At 42.2% G+C, this 23,153-nt stretch overlaps 1 protein-coding gene across 10 annotated transcripts in view; it reads left to right on the top strand.

The window, feature by feature from the left end:
- The window catches only part of PKP4 (plakophilin 4), a 372,718-nt gene that overhangs the window by 44,379 nt on the left and 305,186 nt on the right, over window positions 1–23,153 (top strand). For 9 of the 10 annotated variants that reach the window (XM_040357915.1, XM_040357912.1, XM_040357911.1 and 6 more), the window contains one exon: window positions 584–653. The exons of the other annotated variant lie outside the window; for it this stretch is intronic. Coding sequence is in view for 8 of the 9 variants with exons in the window: in XM_040357912.1 (XP_040213846.1) it covers window positions 584–653 (70 nt within the window). In the remaining variant the exon portion in view is untranslated. The remainder of the gene's footprint in view (window positions 1–583; window positions 654–23,153) is intronic. 10 annotated transcript variants of the gene reach the window in all.

Genomic DNA, 23,153 nt, shown 5'->3' with positions numbered 1-23,153 from the left:
TTCAACTGCCGCTGAACGCATTCAATGTTATCCTATGTGACCATGTACGCAATCTCGTTTATTGCAGTTTTTAGGCAGTTGCGTTTTAACAGCGTTTCTTTGAAATCAATAAAGTTTTCAGACGCAGAAGATTTCCAAGTTTCAAACGCCACTAAACGCAGCACCCACCCGTTTTTGCAGCGTTATGTTTATAAGCGTTTTTCATTTTGGCTATTTTTAAACTCTTCTATACGCAAATGCGGCATAACAGACGTTTTAAGTGTGGGTTACTATCTGTCAAGTTTAATCATTTAGGAGCAAGCAGTTGTAAATAGTCCCGTGTACATGGAGCCCAAGTTCCCTAACTCGCATTCATTCACATACTAGGGACAATTTAGACAGAAGCTAGTTAATCTACCAGCATGTCTTTAGAGTGTGTGTGTGTGTGTGTGTGTGTGTGTGTGTGTGTGTGGGGGGGGGGGGTAGAGCCCACACATGCACAGGGAGAACATACAAACTCCAGGCAGGTAGTGCCCAGTTGGGAGTCTAGTCAATGACCCCAGTGCTGCTAGGCAATTTTTTAATTATTTTTCTTTGATTTTAGAGCTTTTTGTGTGCGTTGGGGCTACCAATCTATATTCGACCACAGGTGCAGGGAACTGAAGGTAATTCAGGTAAGTTCAAGTGAACAAAAACAATTTTTAATTGTATGCATCCCCAGTCTTGAATAGAATGGTCAGGAACTAGAACCCCTGTCAGGTTTGCATTGCTTTTGGGACAGGGCATGGCATCTTCTCCGTTAATAAACATGCATTTCTGGCAGACATGATCATGCATTGTAATCGAATATCTCAAGGTGATTTGATCTTATGGGTGCATTCAGAATTTCCAGTTTGGCGATCAAATTTTGTTGCCTTTCAAAGATAAAAGTAATAAGTAGGTTTTCAGCATGCTAACATCACCTGGAACCCTAAATAAGTTTTTTGCTTCGACTTGGTTTTATAGATGGTGATATCCATTTAAATTCCATGATTTATTATCTGCAGCTAGTTCTACAGAAAGATGTTGACTTTGGTGTAAAGTGATGACATCCTGTGAAGGGGGTTTTCATGCAGGCAGATGTAAGCTTGTGTATCTGAGCGTCCACGGGCCATTGGTTATCGGTGGCGTGTGCAATACGTTTTCTCTGCTGGATTGTTTATTGGGAGGGACACGGGAGATTCCACACACTTTTGTTTTCTTTCAGTTGTGCTTAGGCTTGCTTCCTCTATATTGTAATACCGGACCTTTTTTTTTTTTTTTTTTCTGCTTCTCTACACTTTTGCTTTACATCCGATTTCTACAGACACAAGTTTTGGCGAGCGAAATCATTGCAAATTTTCCCCTTTGTCATGCAAGACTGAACATGTATCCTGAGCCTTACTGCAGAGAAATGAGTGTTTCCATGATATATATAGAGTAGCAGGCCTGACCCTGTCATCTAGACGCTAAGAATTTAAAGTCTGGCTAAAATGGTTTCTCTTTAGCTTTGGATAGGGTTGAGAACCAATACTGCCTCTGTGAGGTTTTTCTTTGTGGTCCGTGTCCTTATTTTGACAAACTGAATCACTCCCGGAAACTTCCTAATCCATTCGTTGCAACTCGTACATAAGCCTCCATAGTGCAGATCATGCAATTCTCAGGAGAGAAACTGTACTTTCAGGGAATTATGATGAACCAAAGAATTATGTAACTGCTTAAAATCCCAACTACAGCTTGGACAAAAGTAAAAAAAAAATGTCCCCAGCGATGTTATGTATTGGATGGCACCCAGTGTCATTCAACCCGCTTCCTGTGAGACCACAGCAGGGGCATGCCCTTGACTCCTCAGATTTCTACAGAGGGCTGTCCTTTCATCACTAAAGCAATCACTGAGCTAATTGAATGTGAATTTGTTTGGGCTGAGATATCGTCAGTCGGCTGCAGGCAGGAGGAAGCATTACCTCAGTCTCCTCTGTGATCAAACTGCTACACGAACTTTGAAGCCAGTTATAAAGTTGAATGGCTTTAGAACATGGGTCTTCAAACTATGGCCCTCCAGTTGTTCAGGAACTACAATTCCCATCATACCTAGTCATGTCTGTGAATGTCAGTGTGTTACAATGCCTCATGGGATGTGTAGTTCCGCAACAGCTGGAGGGCCGTAGTTTGAGGATCCTTGCTTTAGAATGACGCTGACCCGGACATAACCGTTGGTGTAGAATATAAAATAAAAAACCCAGCAGTGATGAAATGCCACCAAAAGAAAGCTCTATCTGTTTTAAAAAAAATAACGTTTGTGCAATAGTCATTCAAAATGTGAAAGCTGAAAACTGGCCTGGTAGGAACCGGGTGAATGTGCCCTGTATGGAAAAGATTAAAGTGAAAAAATATACCCAATGCTCCACTAAGGACCAAATGCACAAAGAACAAGGCCATGCCCCTAAAAAAAAAACCACATAACATTCCTCTGAATGCAGTTAAAATGCAAATTCCATTTTATTTTTTATTATTGTAGAAGTGTGTGTGTGTGTGTGTGTGTGTGTGTGTAGTGAATTTTCTCCCTAGAGCAAAGGGAAACTTGGTTATTTAGTTCACTTTGTGAGCGCTCCACCTGCATGCCAGACAGATCCATAAATAATGCTTCAGGGCTGATAACGGATGACAGTTTGGAGAAGCTAATGAAAGTCATTAGAACATCTTTTGCTTGCAAAATGCCCTTACGGTGATGTCTTTATGAACTCATAGATCTATTTTGTCTGAACAATATGAATATATTACTGTATAGTCAGCAAAGTATATGACTGAGTAACTTGTCATTACTCCTAGTGACAGGTAAGCGGCCTACTCTGTTCCATGCTAGACCAGTGACTTCCTATCCTGTTCCACTGACCCCGCAGGGCTTGTTTAAACAGGAATGACACACCCATAACACAAGACTGCCCGTGCTGCAGACAGCATGCGTCCTGCTCTGGAACTCGGTCTTCCTTGTCTTAAAAGTGGTTGTTTTTTTTTCTTTGTTTTAAACTTCAGCTGTTGTGTTTGTTTTTTGACCATGTTTTGATTATAACAATTTTTCATTTTGTGCTACAAAAGGCAAAACTGATATATGTCCTTGATATATTTCCTTATTAAATTGTTACTAAATCTAGGGCACTGCATTCACTATATCTGCACAGAACAAGGAGAAGCAATTATTTTTGTAAATTTAAACTGCTAAATACCTTTTTGTCAGCAGCTAGAGCAGTCCTGTGACTATGTGTCCAAGCACTGGTTAAAGCTTGTAGGTTAAGTTTTCTGACTGTCCTGTGAGTCTGCAAGACCCCTGACCCTCTGTATGGACAGTGATGATTGGCCCTGTGCTGTTCAAATGCACTCTCCCAAAAAACAACTCTCTAGCAATACACACCAAAGTGAGCATGTGCAGCCTAACTCCATAGACTGTGCTATCAGAGGAAATTAGATGACAGTGGAAAGAGGGAAGGATCAGAAGCCAGACAGTCTTTTTACACAATGTGGAGGATTAACCCCTTAGGTTCCACAGTGAGTATAACGAGCATGCTTTACTGCATATACAGACTGGCCCAGATTCAAGAAGCAATTGCGTCTGCGTAACCATAGTTACGCAGCGTAATTGCTTACTTGCGCCGGCGTTTCGAATGCTCCTGATTCAGGAACCTCGTTACGCCGACGGCAGCCTAAGATATGACTAGCATAAGGCTCTTATGCCAGTCATATCGTAGGCTGCATTCTTACGTTGGCCGCTAGGGGGCGTTCCCGTTGTGGTCAGCGTATAGTATGCAAATTGCATACTAACGCCGATTCACAACTCTACGCGAGCCCTGCGTACGCAGTTTACGTCGCTTGCGTACGTCGGGTTTCGCGTAAGGCTGCTCCTGCTAATAGCAGGGGCAGCCAATGCTACGTATACCCGTCGTTCCCACGTCGCAAAGTTTAAATTTTACGTAGTTTGCCTAAGTGAATCGTGAATGGCGCTGGACGCCATTCACGTTCACTTTGAAGCAAATGACTTCCTTGCGACGTCATTTGCCGCAATGCACGTCGGGAAAGTTTCCCGACGGAGCATGCGCACTACGTTCGGCGTGGGAACGCGCCTAATTTAAATGATCCACGCCCCCTACGGGATCATTTAAATTACACGCCCTTACGCCGGGCATTTTTGAGGAGCGCCCACGCAAATTACGTGGCTACTGCTTCGTGAATGAAGCGTAGCGCAAATAATTTGCGGGGGCGCAGGGCAAAAACGGGATGCTGCGCCTCCGTAAGAAGTGCGCAGCGGTACCTGAATCTGCCCCACTGATTTTACTTGTTGAGTGTTTAGTAGCACTTTAAAACTGAAGTTTTAGACTGCTTTTACACCTGGGTGTTTGAATCACGGGCAGAATCACTCTGCTAAAATGAGAAATCGTACAACACACACAAATTTCAGATGCTATTCATTGCAATGACGCCTAAAAGCGTGGTGCGATTCTGGCACGAGATCCGGAACTTTTTGAACAAAGCGGGCTGTGCAATTTGGTTTGCGCAATTGCACTTGATGTACGATTTCACATAATAACCGCACATTTTTAAATTGTGGGCAGAATCGTGGGAACGCAGCCTTAAACTTGGTGTATGTAAACCCTAACAATTAACTTTTCTTTGCTCCTTTTTAGGTCTGTTTAATAGACAGTTGGAGTTTTGTCTTTGATAAGTGCAAAGAAAACTATTGATCTTGTTATGAAGTTGGAGCTGTCCTGTGTCCTCTGCATACTTCTGTGTTATCTCAAACAGCTCTCCTTGTTCTTTTCTTGAACTATGGTATCATTGGCCTTTGCTATTAAGATTTGAGTGTGGGAGTAGCTGACTAGTTTAGCAAGAGACAATGGCAAGGCTGATACCACAACAGAACTGCCTGACACATGCACTAAAAAGTCAGCTGGTTCCACAGGAACAAGCCGACTTTTGGTTCATATGTACCACTGTTCAACAGAAGCCGGTGTAATGACCAGCTTCTGCCAATCCATCTTGCTGGAAAACCAGTATTCAATGCTTGCAGTCAGTGATTGGTGTATTTAGGTGGGTGGGGGAATTCCCCCTATCCAGGGCTGTCTTTAATGTTGATTGGACCCTGGGCAAAAAAAAATCTTGGTTGACAGAGGTTACAGCGCATTATTACCACTTACTGACTGGTTGCTAGAGGTTACATCACACATTACGGCTCACTGATTAGTTGCTAGAGGTTACAGCACATGATTTCTTCTTGGTGATTGGTTTCTAGAGATTACTGTACAGTAATACTGCTCACTGGTTGCTAGAGGTCACATCACATCATCTCTTAACTGCAGAGGGACATGATATACATATGAATGCTGCCGCTATTTACATATGAATGTTCCCATTATTTACATATGAATGTTCCCATTATTTACATATGAATGTTCCCATTATTTACATATGAATGACAGTTATTTACATGGTCTGCAGGTGAGTTATCTGTACACAACAATAGGGCAGAGCTGGGCAGCATTAGTAGCAGCACTTCACACTGAGATATCCAGACACCGCACAGAACTAAAACTTCAAGGGAATTTAAACTGGGATAGTTGGCAAGTATGAGGCAGATGCTTTGGGCCCCACAACGACAGGGCCCAGGGGAGCTGTCCCTTTTGCCCTGCCTTACAGATGGCCCTGCCACAATACAAACGCACAGTGGGAGATATCCCTGCATCACATGTTAGGAACTGTAGTGTTTTTTATTTCAAATTACTGGCTAAATAAAGAAAACTTTAGGAGCTGAGTGCATTTCTGATTGATCAAAAGGTATTTTTCTGGGTCTTGGGTACAACAAAAGAAAATATACAGATTTACTTTTTTTCCCCATTTAAATTGTTATACAGATTTACTTTTTTTCCACATTTAAATTGTTACCCACAAGTAGAGATTCTGCTAGAAATGTTGAGCATGTCCCTTTTGCCATTGTAAAACTTGGCAGCTTTTGCAGCCTTTACATCATTTCTAGATGGTTCTCTGCTGGTTCCCCACTAGTTTGTAGTGGTTGTCATGGACCTTGCAGCCATTCTTCCTACTCATGATTTCATTATGGTATATCTGAACCCTCCCCACTTCCTGAAAAACTGGTACATTACAGCTTACCAGTTATATGTTCCAGCCCTATTAGTTTTTTTTTTAATACAGTTTTTCTATTTTTCACTTGGTAATCCTGCCAGTAGGATGCTTCTGCCCTAGGCAAGACGACACACGCTCACTTCCTCTATGGGAGAGCAATGTTGTCACTCTAGGAAAGAATTGTTAGAACTGCAGAATGCTTCCACTTTTCTTCATCATGTGGTGGGCTGACAATGCTACAGAGCCCTCTTCAAGTTACAATCTAACTAGGTACCTGTTAGGATCAACAATTATTTTTTGCAGATGTAACAAATTGTTTTCAATAGTATATTTAAAGTTGACCACAACATGTTGGCACATGCAGGAGATTCCCAACACATGCACAGAAAGCTGCAGGACTCAGTATAAGAGACCTGCAGCATATCTGTGCAGGCATGGGGTCTTGTTCCATGATGGTAGCGGCATGAGAGAACGTTGCCTGAGGGGAACCTAACACTGGACTCCCTAGGCTAGCTTTTTTTTGTAATTGTAGCTAGGTAGAGTAAAGTTCAACTGAATCTTTGATTACTGTGATATCCCTCAGTTATTACTGTTTGTTCCACTTGCCCCTCCCTATCAGATTGTAAGTTCTCAGAAGCTTGGCCATCCTAAGGCCTTCAGCAGGAACTGGCAACATTTCGATGCATCTATGGGTAAGCTGGTTGTACTGAAGTCAATCTATTGATTCAGTACAACCAGCCTCTTTTGCTCTTGTGATCACTGCCAGTGACTAGAACTGTCAACCATGGTCATTATATTCTGATGGCGGGAAAACCTCCCTCTGATACCATAGTGGAGCAGTAGGGATTCCCCCATCAACACTGACTGTTAATTGGGGATCAAGCTATTTCCTTTCCTTCAACCATTGGTGAAGGAAAGAACATTGTATAATGTATGGCTTGCTTAACCCCCTTGAATTGTATTGTATTGTTTATGGTTTCCCTTTATGTTGTAAAGCGCTGCCCAATCTGTTGCCGCTATATACATCCTGTATAATAAGGGCACTACTGTTTGGGTGATGATGTGAAGGGGGGCAGGCAGGCGACACTACTGTTTGGGTGATGATGTGAAGGGGGGAGGCAGGGGACTCTACTGTGGGGGGATGATGTGAAGGGGGGAGGCAGGCGACACTACTGTGGGGGGATGATGTGAAGGGGGGAGGCAGGCGACACTACTGGGGGGGGATGATGTGAAGGGGGGAGGCAGGCGACACTACTGTGGGGGATGATGTGAAGGGGGGCAAAGGACACTACTGTGGGGGATGATGTGATGGGGGAGGCAGGGGACACTACTGTGGGGGATGATGTGAAGGGGGGCAAAGGACACTACTGTGGGGGATGATGTGATGGGGGAGGCAGAGGACACTACTGTGGGGGATGATGTGAAGGGGGGGAGAGGACACTACTGTGGGGGATCATGTGAAGGGGGGGAGAGGACACTACTGTGGGGGATCATGTGAAGAGGGGAAGAGGACACTACTGTGGGGGATCATGTGAAGAGGGGAAGAGGACACTACTGTGGGGGATGATGTGAAGGGGGGGGAGAGGACACTACTGTGGGGGATCATGTGAAGAGGGGAAGAGGACACTACTGTGGGGGATGATGTGAAGGGGGGAGGCAGGCGACACTACTGTGGGGGGATGATGTGAAGGGGGGAGGCAGGCGACACTACTGTGGGGGGATGATGTGAAGGGGGGAGGCAGGCGACACTACTGTGGGGGGATGATGTGAAGGGGGGAGGCAGGCGACACTACTGTGCGGGATGATGTGAAGGGGGAGGCAGGGGACACTACTGTGGGGGATGATGTGAAGGGGGGGGGGGAGAGGACACTACTGTGGGGGATGATGTGAAGGGGGGGGGGGGAGAGGACACTACTGTGGGGGATGATGTGAAGGGGGGCAGAGGACACTACTGTGGGGGATGATGTGAGGGGGTGCAGAGGACACTACTACTGTGGGGGGGGGGGGTGTGCTGTTCTTCATGCCATATTTTTATTGGGAGCTTCATCTCCCTCCCCCCCTTTTTTTTTTTTTTTTTTTTGCCTAGTAACCCAGCCCTAAACCCCCCAGAGATGTTTGTTTTCCTCCCTCCATGTTGTCCAGGTAGATCCCAATTTCTAAAAGGTTGCATACACCTGCTTTATGGCGTGACGTCCATGTTTGCAGTTATCTGTATTATTCAAAGTCTGTTCCTTGATAGTGTTGGTCACTCACAAAATTCAGGAACAGTATTGAGGTAGTTAACAGGTAAGTGGTAAACTTTAGATGACCTCTGACCTCTTATACTACATTGAAGTGTCAGGCTCAGACGTATTAAAACAATTATGGTGACTTCCAGCAAATAATGGCTTTCCCATATGAATGAATGGGATTGCACATGCACCAAGTTGACAGACACGGCAGAAACATTTTTGAGGAAATGATGGGCAGGGCTGCACGGTGAGGATAACTGGAATGGGTGTGGAAGGTAAGTTTATAATGTGGTGGGCTGTAGTCAGGGGAGTGGGGAGGATTCAAGTTATCCTATAATGGTAGCTTCAGGTAACATGTATGTTCAGCTATTATGTAATGCTATCTAGTAAGCTTTTGCACTGTGCTAAACTTACATGACCTACTGCACCCTTTGCTTTGAGGTTCCTGTTCAATGGCTTGTTCATTTTTACATTTAAAGGGGTTGTAAAGGTTTTTTTTTTTTTTTTTTTTTTTTTTTTTTTTTTCTAAATTGGTTCCTTTAAGCTAGTGCATTGTTGGTTCACTTACCTTTTTCTTTGATTTCCCTTCTAAATGTTTTTTTTTCTTTTAATTTATCACTTTCTGTTTCTTAGTAAGCTTTCCACCATCATCCGAGCGGTGGAAAGTAATTTAGAACAGCTTACTGAACATCTTACCGAGGAGGAACAGGAAGTGAGAAATTCAGACAAAGAAAACAAAAAAAAAAAACATTTAGAAGGGAAATTGAAGGAAAAGGTAAGTGAACCAACAATGCAATAGCTTAACCACTTCCCGACCGCCGCATGTATATGTACGTCCACAGAATGGCACGTACAGGCAAATGGGCGTACATGTACGTCCCTGCCTTTCCGTGGGTCCGATCGGGACCCCCCCCCGCTACATGCGGCGGTCGGATTCCCTCGGGGAGCGATCCGGGACGACGGCGCGGCTATTCGTTTATAGTCGCGATCGCTCCCCGGAGCTGAAGAACGGGGAGAGCCGTATGTAAACATGGCTTCCCCGTGCTTCACTGTGGCGGCGTATCGATCGAGTGATCCCTTTTATAGGGAGACTCGATCGATGACGTCAGTCCTACAGCCACACCCCCCTACAGTTGTAAAAACTAAATCCTACAGCGCCCCCTGTGGTTAACTCCCAAACTGCAACTGTCATTTTCACAATAAACAATGTGATTTAAATGCATTTTTTTGCTGTGAAAATGACAATGGTCCCAAAAATGTGTCAAAATTGTCCGAAGTGTCCGCCATAATGTCGCAGTCACAAAAAAAATCGCTGATCGCCGCCATTAGTAGTAAAAAAAAAATAATTAATAAAAATGCAATAAAACTATCCCCTATTTTGTAAACGCTATAAATTTTGCGCAAACCAATCGATAAACGCTTATTGCGATTTTTTTTTTTATATTTTTTTTTACCAAAAATAGGTAGAAGAATACGTATCGGCCTAAACTGAGGAAAAAAATGTTTTTTTTATATATGTTTTTGGGGGATATTTATTATAGCAAAAAGTAAAAAATATAGCATTTTTCAAAATTGTCGCTCTATTTTTGTTTATAGCACAAAAAATAAAAACCGCAGAGGTGATCAAATACCACCAAAAGAAAGCTCTATCTGTGGGAAAAAAAGGACGCCAATTTTGTTTGGGAGCCACGTCGCACGACCGCGCAATTGTCAAAGCGACACAGTGCCAAATTGTAAAAACGCCTTTGGGCATTTAGCAGCATATTGGTCCGGGGCTTAAGTGGTTAAAGGAACCTATTTAGAAAATAAAAAATGAACCTTTACAACCCCTTTTAAGCTATATGTTTTTTTAATATGGTATAATACCAGTGGCTAAGACGCCCATATTTTAAAACATCAAATTACGGATACATCAATATTTAGTAATTTTCATTTGGTTTGGTGGCACATAGTAAATTATGCGGCATCTGTTAAACTTTCTACAAACTGCAACATTAGTGAAGCCTCAGTGAAAACAGTATTTGTTTAATTAACTTGCTTCCCAAATGGCAGGTTGTAGAAGCTGTAAAACAAAAGCTGAGAAAAAAAAAAGCAAAGCCATTTTCTAATGAAGTATAAAAGGTTGAGGGAATAAAATCATATGACTTTTTCTATTAAACAGCCTTGAGTCTGTTTGCTGATATGGCATTGAAATAAACGTATTATTTCTGCTTTGCGTAGATGCGTCTGGGTTATATTGTGCATTGATCTCATACCTCTCATGAGCGCTGGCTCTGAGATCTATATTTTATATTTGGTTTCTCAATGTCTGTGGCTTGGTATAAAAGTGAGGACTAGGTAAATTATGTAGAGACCAAGTCCTGGGTTTGAGATGGAGAAGAGATTTGCAAGGTTTTCTAACCTGTCTGATCACTAGTTTTCCTGATAGAGAAGGCCTTTTGTCTGTAGGTAGCTAATAGGCATTGAATTGTTGCAAGATCCGGAGACTGGTGTGTAATGTCTAGGCTTAAGCCTAGTACAGACAATGAGATTATCACAAATGGTCAGTTTTTTTGTTTTTGATTTGCTGGTCTCCATATCAAACAAGTGGGTTACTAAAATTCTTGTACGACAGAATAAAAATTCCGTAGTGAGGTATGTGTATATATAATATGTGTGTATGTCTATGTAGATAGTTAGTGTGTGTGTGTACACACATACATACACACACTATATATATGTGTGTATGTGTGTGTGTGTGTGTGTATATGTATATATATATATATATATATATATATATATATATATATATATATATATATATATATATATATATATATATATATATATATATATATATATATATATATATAAATTTTGTGTTTGTCCCTTCGGAAAATTTCGGACAGCAGCTGTGTACTAATCATATTATCGTACAATCGTTTTGAAAGTGATATTTTTTTGTACGATATTCTTGTGTGTACGGGGCTTAAAAGGGAAACTATAAGGACCAGTTCACACCAGACGCAGTTCCGTACAGTTTTGTGTGCATTCTCTCTGCACTAAAAATGCCTGCACAGTGTTTTCCATGTATTCAATGGCTCTAGTTCACACCATGCACTCAGTTTTTAGTGCAGAAACTGACCGGAAACTGACTGCATGGTGTGAACTAAATCATTGGAATACATGTGCATGCATTTTGTGCAGAAAAAATGCACACAGACCTGAACGGAACTACATCTGGTGTGAACTGGCCCTAAGGGCTTGTTCGCACCATAAAAGTTTGAGCGCAAGAATTTTTTTGTGCATTCCCCGCCGCCCATTAAGCGCAAAAACGGCAGGCATGATTTTTAGATTCCTAAAACATAGTACTGCTGGTCCTAATTTGACTGCTGGGAACACACTGACATTTTTAGATGTGTGGAGGCGCCATTACGTTGTGGGAAACACGCACATCAGCTTGTGTTTCCAGAACTGCAAGTGGTGTGAACAAGTCCTAATTGTTTTGGTTCAGTTTTACTTTACTCTAACCTAGTACACACAATCAGAAAATCGGACAAAAAATACCACTTTCTAAGCGATTGTACGATAATCTGATTGTTGGTACACAGCTTTCGAGAGTCGATAATGACAGTTCATGAAAAATTATCCCAAAGGATATGCACACATTTTTTCTTATAAAATACCAGAATGAAGAATTTTCATTCAGTACAGTTTTTCAAAAAATTCGGAAGACCAAGACCACTCGGGTTTGGAAACGAAAGAATACATTACAATACAGTACAGCACGTTGCATCATTTTCGATGTTCTATTCTGTTGTAATAAGAATTTTTGTAACTTTGTTAAACTGTTCATTTTCGATATTCTCATTGCCTGTATGGGGCTTAGGCTGGGTTCACACTACGGTTTTCCGATTGAATTGCATACGATTTCAGTATTGAAAACGTACGGGCACGGACGGGAAAACGTATAGATAGACATTGCATTGCAAATCGTATGCACTCAGATGCATCCGGGTGCGTACGATTTGCTGGCAAAACGTTTTTTAAACGTACGCAAAACCGTGTTCAACCACGGTTTTGCGGTCTTTTTTAAAACAGTATGGCAACCGCATACGTTTTCCTTTAACATTAATGTCAATGGAAAACGCACATATGTGCGGTTCCATACGTTCCCGTCCGTTTCAGCCGCATACGGTTTTTCATATAAATCGTATGCGGCTGACGGACGGGAAAACCGTAGTGTGAACCCAGCCTAACAGATTTAAACTGATGTTTTAGATCAATTTTCTACTATATGTATGAAATCTTTGTTTTACTAATACAAATATTATACCTAGAGCAGCTGTCACTAAAAAGGCAGCCTGTGGTCCAAACGGGGACCTCGCGACGATCCTGTCCAGACTGTTGCGCCGCCAGTGTACAGCACCACATCCCCACTGCTTCACTCAGCAGTCATTGGTTGTTGTGACTGTGGGTGTTTTGCAACCAATGACATTGCGTGTGCGTCCCACCCCCTGCTGCTTACTATCGTGTAGCTCTCGACCGGAGCCGTGACATCACATGCATGCCCCGCTCCTTACTGTTTGTTATCGCAGGGGTGATCGCCGAGTAAGAGCCTTGAGTTATGATGTGCTATACGTGCGCCTTCAGCAAGATTCTCAGCGCAGCTCTCGTCCTCTGCAGCTTGTTACCTCCTGATCCCTGCCTGCCACAAGGTATGTGGGGTGTTTACTTGCGCACTCTGATGGACACATTTAATGTAAGGTTTGCTCTGAAGGGCACAACAAAATGTGCCCATCAGCATGCCCCTTATTTTATGTTAGGGGACACTCGGATGGGCACATCAAAATGTGCCCATTGGCATGTCCCGTAACATAAAATAAGGGGCATGCTGACGGGCACATTTTATGTTAAGGGAAACTCTGATGGGCACATTTTGTTGTGCCTATCAGAGTAATGGGCATATGTTAAAGGGGCATGCTGATTGGCACGTTACGTTAGGGGGCACTCTGGGGGCACCTGATATAAATGGGCACTCCTGATGTGATGGAGACATCTGATGTAAAGGGGCACTCTGAGGATGGCACATAATGTAAGGGGGCTCTCTGATGGGGACACCCGATTTTTGGGGGTAGTCTGATGGGGGGCACCCAATGTAATGAATTACTGTGGTAGGGGCGTCTGATGTAAAAGGGAACACTTTTAGGGGCATTTTACATTTACAGAGTATTGGCAGAGGGTGGAGGAAATGGTAAGAAAAGCACCAGAGAGCGTGGCTTGTGCCAATGAAAGGAAAGTAGACAAGTACAATCTTTCATGGCATAGACTTGTAATTCGGACCTCGGACAAAAACAGTTTTTTTATTTACCGGACCTCCTTAAATTTTAATTCATTACCCCTGACCTAGAGGAACCAGCCTGCTTTGAGGAATGATTTACCTGACTGAAACCGAAGACAAAGCCGTAGGATAAGGGATAGTCTCTGCTAGTCATTCATTCTGTGTGTACATTTCAGCTTGAGATTTGTGAGCAGATTTTTGCAGCAGATTGTAAACCACTATATACTGTACAGTGTATAAAAAACATACTTTGTAATGGATAAAACACTATATGGTATGGATGCAGTGTTTTTTGTTTGTTGTCCGTCCGTCCGTCCCCCCCCCCCCCCCCGACCATAAGCATGAAATGCAGCCCCAATACCAAAAAAATGGTATAATGTATAAAATCAATAAAAAATACCTAAAATAGAATGGAAACGTTTCAAAATTTCATAAACCCAGATTTTATTTACAATAAAAATGGAAAACTTGTATATCAAATATTAATACTGAGAAAATGTACTTGTCTGAGGGTCTTGCACAGCAGAGTCCTTGTATAAACAAACAGTGCCGCTCACCAGATTTGCTGGATCTCAGATTATAGAGATCATATGGGCACACACAAGAATGATCACTTGGCCAGAAACTGTATATCCACAGATTCCTCTGGCGGCATCTCTCCTCTTACTGCTGTTCTCCACTGCTACGGTATTCCTGATAGGTCTTTTGGCATGGCAGATTTCATTCCCAAGACAGGTTATGAAGAATAAAGAGGCTTCATGGTGCAGTACTCGATTTGAAGGCTTTATTAAAAAAAAACGATTGACCTATTTCAGACGCAGCCACGGCTCAAGCAAGCCAGCTGGTGCGTGATGACGTCAAACACTAGCTCCACCAAGCGTTTCCCCGTAGAAGGCATCAACTGGGAAATGTTAGTTTCACGTATGTTAATTATTTTATATATATATATACACACACACTTTTTATACACACATTTTATTTTTGGGGTTTAGCTAGATATTTAGTGTAAAAAAAAATATATATCTTATTTTATCTGAAAATGGAACGCTCGCTGAAGAAGCGGATACTGGGGGTTATAGCAGCTAGCTGCTGCCATAACAATATTCCACTTTAAAGAACCACTGTATGACGGTAGGTGGTTTGTTAGTGGTTAAAGCTTGTGGGGAAGAGTTTTCATTCTACTCTGTCCTATGAGGCTTCAGGGCCCCAGACCCTCTGTCTGGACAGTGCTGATTAGCCCTGTGCCGATCACATGCACTCTCCCCAGAAATAAAAATACTTTAGCAATACACACCAAACTGAGCATGTGCAGAGTGCCTCCAGACCTCTGTACTATCAGGAGATGGATTGGAGACAGTGGAAGAAGGGGAGGATCAGAAATGAACAGGATCAAATATCCTTTTTACACATTGTGGAGGATTAACCCCTTGGGTTCTACAGTGAGAAAAAACAAGCATGCTTTACTGCATATAATGACTGATTTTACTGTTGTGGGTTTAGCAACACTTTAAAGCTATCGGCTGTCAAGCCAATTTGTTGTGATTATTTAATTTCTGAGCAGACTCCATGTGTCAGTCTCTGAATAAGAGTTTAATAAGCAAATTGTTGCTTGAAGCAATGTTTTTGAAGTGCAGAGTAGCAGTTCCTTGGAAAATACTATTATTGCACTATGAATTTCCTATGGAATGATGCATTTTTCTTCCATTCTGTGAGTGGACAGGTACACTTTAATAATGTCTTGTGTTTTTTTGCCTAGAGCACAGGCAAGTGCTTTCTTAAATTTCACATTCATCACATTATTTCTGGGTAATTCCGGGACAGAAATAGTAAATTTTGTTCAAACTGGACCGGCTTTAGGTCTACAATGCTGCACAAGGACACTTGTTATAGATGCTATTCATGAAATTTCCAGAGGGCCATTAACATACTGGCGGTTAATATGTAAACCTTGGGTGCAAGGTGACTTCTGTACAATTAAAATAGGGCTTCTAATGGAAGAATTGGCTCTGGCTTCCTTTGATGCGGTTGACCAAATCTAGCTAACTATAGCCTTGGTTCTTAAAGAAGCAGCAGCATCTATTTTTTTTATTTCATTTTTTTTTCTTTAATCCCATCAAATGGTTTTGCGATGGAGAATCTTCAGCCCCATGAACACTTTGTGAACAGCCATGGCAAACGGCGGCGTGGACCCTGAACAAATCAATGGCCTGCTCCCCCGCTATTCACATATAACTGTTCATTTGAGTGTGTACATGCGGTGAAGGGCTCTTGCGGGCCTTGGATACAGTCGGTTTGCATTTAGCTGCATCTAAACAAAGTAGCTTATTCATAAATCCAAATTCTTCCAAGTTGAGTCTTTCTGAGTCTAGAATGTCTCCATTACGTGACAACCCCCCCCCCCCCCCCCAAAGTAGAAGTGATTTTGCATAATTGCCTATGCTTTCCAAGGGATGTTTCTGTGTTTTGTGCTGCTGTCCAACACCTAGGACACCCTTTGTCATTTTTAAAGGGTAACCACGTTCGCAGGGAAGAAAAATGGCATATACAATTGCGACACAAGCCATATTGTAATTGAGTGTTAATAACAATTCCCTTTCCAATCTGCAGCAGCTGTAAATTTCTGCAATATAGCAACCTGGAGGTGTTCTATACACAGATGGTGTACAGAACACCCCCCCCCCAGAAACCTAATTTCCTGCTTGCTTGTTTGGCTGACCGATTTTCCTAGAAGTCTGCGCTAAGTCACATTTCAGGCATCCCCTGGAACAAAAATTACATTTTGTGGTGAGATGCTTTCAATAGGAAATCACGGCTAGGGATGCAGACCCAGCAGCTTTCCTCGCTGGAGCTCTGCAGGTGCTACAGATGATTGATATTTATGAAACCAATACCATATAATTTCACTTTCCCACATGGATACAGATGAGCACATGCATGCACAGTGTTTTCCATGTATTCCAATGGCTCTAGTTGGCTCTAGTTCACACCATGCAGCCAGTTTCTGCACCGGAAACTGACTGCATGATGTGAACTAGAGCCATTGGAATACATGGAAAACACCGTGCATGCATTTTTAGTGCAGAAAAATGCACACGAAACTAAAGAACTGCGTCTGGTGTGAACTGGGAATTGCCCATATTTACAATGATTTCTCTCACTTCCTGTTTTGGCTATGAGACCAGATGTAAAGGGAAATTTCCCCAATGATTACTCCCGGATGTCCTGCAAGCCGCATTGGCAACAGTGGAATTCTTGGTGCAGATCAGCTATCTGTCTTTGACGATTAGAGTACAGAGAAAGCATTTCCTAGTTGATCTTTGAAATCACAATGCGGCACGGAGGAGCTGAGAGACGCCAAGAATGGTGTCACTGCAACATGGCTGTCTATTTCCAATATGGAAAAATGTGAGGGAGGGGGCGCTATGTCTAATTAAATCGTGAACATATATAAACATGAATAAACATAATAAATGAATAATAGTCCATATATGAAACCATCCAAGTATGTGCTTATGAAAAATAAAAATTATAAGTGATATAAATTTTTTTTTTGAAAACTTGTGTAGACAACGAGTGTTCACAAAAGTCCTTTAAAAGAAATTTTTCAAAAAGTGAGATCTGTGTCTGGAGAAAAACAATTGAAGCCTCCACCAAAGGAATAACGTTCACCCGACGTGAATAAATAGATTGGCTCCTTACCAAGTTGAGTGGACCCTTTAGTTAAAAAGAGGTCAAATCAGCTTTGTTACACAACTGTAACCATGGAATGAGCAGGTGAGGACATCTCAATCAGCAATAAGACAGGTGGCAGATCTCACATCCCCTCGAAAAATGCAAAAGAAAGGTCACAATAGTATATTATCCTTTATTAAAAGCAATATAAAAAATGACAGGACAGCCAAATGGCCTCTTACTTGATAAAGTGCCAAAGTCCCGGCACTGAGGCTAATGCGCGTGTAATCAAATGCATCGAGTGTTGCAAAGAGCGGGTCCGCGTGTGTCTCTGTAGGTGGCGTGCGTTCCAGCTCTCCCACCAGGACCCGGAAGTAGCGTGCGTCAGCGTGACCAGTGTGCGCCTCTATTTCTATATGTCTATTTCCAATACCGATTTTGGACAGTAGGTTTATGGGCAGAAGCTGAACCTGGTGCTGTGCATTTAACAAGGTACATGTGTTTGGTTTAATGTAATGCTAGAGAGAACTTCCACTTTTTTGGGGGAAGGAAATTTTCATTTAATGTAATAAATTATGTCTAACAGTTGCAGTCTGACTGAACTGTCTGCCTGGGATTAGACTGGTTTCTGTGTCTTTGTTTAGACAGAAATTGCAATACATGTTACTTTTGGAAGCTTGCAGAAATCCGCACGTATTTTGCATCCAGAGAGCTGAGATAATAGATCAACTCAATGCTGTAACAAAGGTTTCAGAACGTGCAAGCTTCTGCAGTTTTTCCAATTGCAGATTTGCAAAGTAAGTAAGACTAAGGCCCAGCGCTAGTCAGAAACAAAGGAGACATGACTGAGTTTCCTGCAGTATGAAAACACAGGCTAATCCAGTGAAGAAAAACACAGACCAGCACTTTATTTGTTCTCCATTACAAATCGTAAGCTTGCACGACTCTGAACTTTTCATTGTTTTGTCAGGGCGCTAGTGTTTCTTTTCTCTGTCAAGAACACGTGCCACATATCAGAAGTACAATGGCCGGCTGTATGTGCTGGATGCTGATGAGAGGACCTGTCTAAGCTTTCTTCTGGAGGCAAATGTGGAAGTGTTGAAACCTCTGATCTGTGTTCTATATGGATAGACTAGATCGCTTACCTTTGTGAGTTGTATTGATTTAGAATGTTAGTTTTGTACAGCACTTTACAGAAAAAAAAAAAAAGTTCAAGCTGTAATGATTATTACTTACCATAAAATCTTGATGGTTAATGAGTTGTACCTACATCACATGGCTGAAAAAAAGGGTTACTTTAGCAAACGTTGTTTCACAAAGCTTTGTGCGTTCTGAAGCTCCATCCTTAGCGCTGTAAAAACGCCAGACGTTAAAAAAACGCTAAAAAAACCTTATTTCTCCTGAGAAATCCTCACTTCCTGTTCTGTCTGTAACTACACACAGTAATGCAAGGCTTTTTCCCTGGTGTGGAGAAATCCTCGTGAGGGGGCGAGCAGGAGTGTCAGGACACCCACTAACACACGGCTCCTTTCTCTATCTGCAAAGTAGAGTGTCCTGACTTGCTTGCTCGCCACCTACCCCCTCAAGAGGCTTTCTCCACACCAGGGAGAAAGCCTTGCATTACTGTGTGGAGTTACAGACAGAAGAACAGGAAGTGAGGATTTCTCAGAAGAAATAAGGCAGCGGCTCAATATCCTGAGGACGTCATATGATGTCCAGTCAGAATATTGAAACCACTTTGCCGCCGTCATTTTATAATAGGGCGGGCGGCAAGTGGTTAAAGAAAGCTGATCAATATCTTCCTGAGAGGTGCTGGTACCTTACCCTACATAACTATAGCACAGTATAAATAATTGTCTTCTGGTATGAACTCTTTCTGCCTTGATATGGATGTGATGGGAAAATCACTTGCTATTTAATAGTATTGGCGTCGTCCTTCTCACTCCTTCTCATGTGGAGGGGCCTTTTTGTTTTTTTTTGTTTTTTCCTTTTCCCTTCCCCTTACAGGGGAAGAATTTTCTTTCTTTCTTTCCTTTTGTATTTATTGGTGTTTCGGTTTTGACCAATGAGCTGAAGTCTCCTGACTGTGACTTAAATGGCACATTCAATGGCCAGTTACTGGGGGGCCCTTCTGCCAAACCCACAGCTTCGGCAACAGTGCGGAGGTTATCCTGATTCTGCACAAGATGCTACCACTTATTTGAGTGTACCTAAGAGCAGTTTCCCTGTTGCTAGGGAACCTATGGATACCCAGGCCCACCATCAGGGGGGGTACAGGCAGTACACCTGTAAGGGACCCGGATGGCCCCCCCCCCCCCTTTTGTTTTTTTCCGTCAGCACCTAAAGCCCCCCCCCCCCGACCTCTAAGGGGCCCGGTGGTCCCCAGGGCCCCGGATGGCATCTAGGGCCAAAACAATCAATTATGAAATTAATCGATTACAATTTTCATAAATCGATTAATCGGCCAGTAACATAATGGGGTTAAAAAAACTAAAATTAGCCCTTTATAGAACAAAAAAGCAAATCGCTACTGGAAATATTACTTTTACTGTCCCACAGTTAAAAAATTAACCTCTTATGCCGCGTACACACGGTCGTTTTTTTGTGATGGGGGGAAAAAAACGTCATTTTTAGCATGCTTCAATTTTTTATGTCATTTTTCGTGTCATTTAAAATGATAGTGTGTGGGTAAAACAACGCTTAAAACAACGTTTTTAAACCCGCGCATGCTCAGAAGCAAGTTATGACGCAAGCTTGAATGGAACAGAGTGCCCTTGTACGTGCTGAACGTAACCGCGCTTTGCTAGAGCATTTTGAAAAAACGGTGTGTAGGCAACGTCTTTTTTTTAAAATTAAGTTTGAAAAACGTTGTTTTGTTTCATGATTAAAAACATCGTTTTATTTCATCACAAAAAACGACCGTCTGTACGCGGCATTACAGTAGTGATTATTTGCTCTTTTTGTTTTTGTTTTTTTAACCCCATTATGTTACTAAACCTCTCAGGCCTGGGTCAGACCTCTGTTTTTTGGTGCTTTTTGCAGAAATACACTACAGTTCATTTACACGTTTTCCTATGGGACACGTTCACATCCATGATTTTTTTTTTTCAGCTGCTGCGTATTTGGAAAGGGCAAGGAGTTTTTAACGCAAAACGGTGCCATTTTGTTATTTTTTTGGTTCAATATACTTCAATGGAGAAGCTGCAGAAAAGCATGTAATGTGTTTTTGCGGCAATTTGTGTTTTGTAATCTGCCCAACAACAAATTGGGCCAAAAAAATGAAAAAATGCTAATTTTCTTAAGGCTATTATCCGATTAATCGAAACAATAATCAGCCAATTAATTGATTATGAAAATAATCTTTGGTTGCAGCCCTAATGTCATCAGCACCCAAGTCCCCCCCCCCCCCCCCCCCCCGACCTTAATTTGCAGCAGCAGCCCCCCCAGCTTCTAGATTTGCGGTGGCCCTCCCATTCTCAATTCGAGCCCCCCCCCTGCTTGTCAACTTGCGGCATTCCCCCCTTCTCAATTTGCTTATGATTCTACACTTGAAGTTACTGCACTGTACGTAACTATTATTCACACATTATTTGCATTATAGTAACTGAAAACAAATGTTAATAAAAGCTCAGTGGAAAATTGCAGTTTGTTTACTATAAAACCGGTTCAAGACCCAGTTCACTCCATTTCGACTTGGCATACAATTTGACAGTTCCAAGTCGCATGATAAGTTGTTCTCTATTGTTGGCAATGGAACCATTCCAATCCGACTTTGCGGTGCTGCACCGATTAAACAAATAAAATAACAATTCCTGCACTATTTTTTGTGATTTTCAGGTGTGACTTGCATCTGTGCATGAAGTCGCACACATGTCAGTAAAAAGTTGCACCTGAAAACGCAATGACCTTCGGCTTAAATATTGTGCTACTTCAAGTGTAATAGTATGATTTCAAAGCCACATTCAGTGTGAACCAGGGCTAAAGGCCGTTATGGAGAGCGATATCTTTGTTAATAAAATTCTGTACATTCTTCCTACTGCATAATTGTTTGGCATGTTGCAGCGTTTTGAAATAAATATTAGAAGAATTTGTCCAAAGGCTACATTGGTTTTTCAGCTTTACCCAAATGTTTTCGAAAACTAAACTGTAGCGGTTTAATAATAATGGCTTTTTCTTGCAGGGACCGTGTCTAGAAAGACTTGCATCATCTTTTATTGTTAATAGAATAGTATGTCTCCTCCGACAGCTAGCTTTATTTTCCAATAAATACATATCCGTTCTGAAAAATATTGTGAAATGTGCTTAGGCGACCCTAGACCGGCCATTTCTTGTGTCGTTTATTACAAGGGCAATTACTAGACTTCTGTCCATGGTGGTTGAATCTGTAAAGTGTGTGATTTTGATAATGAAGCTCTCCATACTGAGGATTAAATGCAGAAATGTGCATTTACCGTTAGAAATACCATGCCGCCATCCCTGGGGTGCAAGTATGTAGACAGGAAGTGACTGTACAGAGTCTGCAGTAGGCTGGGGAGAAACAGGCAGGATCAGCCAGGTTTTTTAGGTGTTAGGGGGCCAAATGACCCAGGATAAGCACTGTGTCATATAACATGCTTTAAAGAGGAAGTAAACTCTCCCACTCTGATGCTTCTTTTTCTTTAGTCCATTATATTACGTTATTATCAATCTATAGCCACTGTAATCCAGCCCAAATTGCATATTACTTAAAGCGGAAGTAAACCCAATGATTTTAATAGTTTCCAAAGACGGTTACATTCCCGGTGACTTGTCCTGAATGTTCCACTATGTGGGAAGTTCCTGCACTGACTGCGCAGGCGCAAACTTCCCGATTTGAAATTACCGAACCTCGCCCGGCATCCAGGCTCATTCTTTAACATCCCCGTGGATTGGAGGATGTTAAAAAAAGAGCCAGGAGGCCGAGCGAGCGAAGCGAGCTGTCCGAGCGCAGCGAGGACGTGAGGCTGACTGGCCACTTTCCTCTAAGTCCACGTCACCCTGGATGCCGGCCGCCGTTCGGGGATTTCCGTCAGCAAGTTTGCACCTGCGCAGTGCTTAAAGGAACTTTCCCGATAGCTGGAACCATCTCAGCGCATCAGTTCGCGCATGCGCTGGAACTTCCGTGATACCTGGAACCAGCACGGCAGATCACCGGCATGCCGGAAATGCTAACTGTCTCATTGGCTGTGCTCTCAACCAAACTGTCACACCATCCAATGGCTGGTGTCATAACTGATCACATGTGCAGCATCATGGCAGTTGAAGATTAAACAGAGGCCAAGATGGCAGCTTCCTTGGCTGAAAATTATAGGCGGGTTTACTTCCACTTTAATGTTTAACCACTTAAGACCCGGACCATTATGCAGGTTAAGGACCTTGCCCCTTTTTGTGATTCCGCACTGGGTCGCTTTAACGAACAATTGCGCGGTCGTGCGACGTGGCTCCCAAACAAAATTGGCGTCTTTTTTCCCACAAATAGAGCTTTTTTTTGGTGGTATTTGATCACCTCTGCAGTTTTTATTTTTTTTGCGCTATAAACAAAGTGACATTTTTGAAACAAATGCAATATTTTTTAACTTTTTGCTATAATATCCCCAAAAAATATATATAACATTTTTTTCCCCTCAGTTTAGGCCGATACGTTTTCTCTATTTTTGGTATAAAAAAAAATGCAATAAGCGTTTGGTTTTCGCAAAACTTATAGTGTTTACAAAATAGGGGATAGTTTTTTTTACTAGTAATGGCGGCAATCAGCGTTTTTTTTTTTTGAGACTGCGACATTATGG

The sequence above is a fragment of the Rana temporaria genome, chromosome 6 (genome assembly GCF_905171775.1).
Source record: "Rana temporaria chromosome 6, aRanTem1.1, whole genome shotgun sequence".
Taxonomy (NCBI): domain Eukaryota; kingdom Metazoa; phylum Chordata; class Amphibia; order Anura; family Ranidae; genus Rana; species Rana temporaria.
The sequence above is the reverse complement of the archived record's forward strand: the minus strand, read 5'-3'. Positions and strand labels throughout refer to the sequence as shown.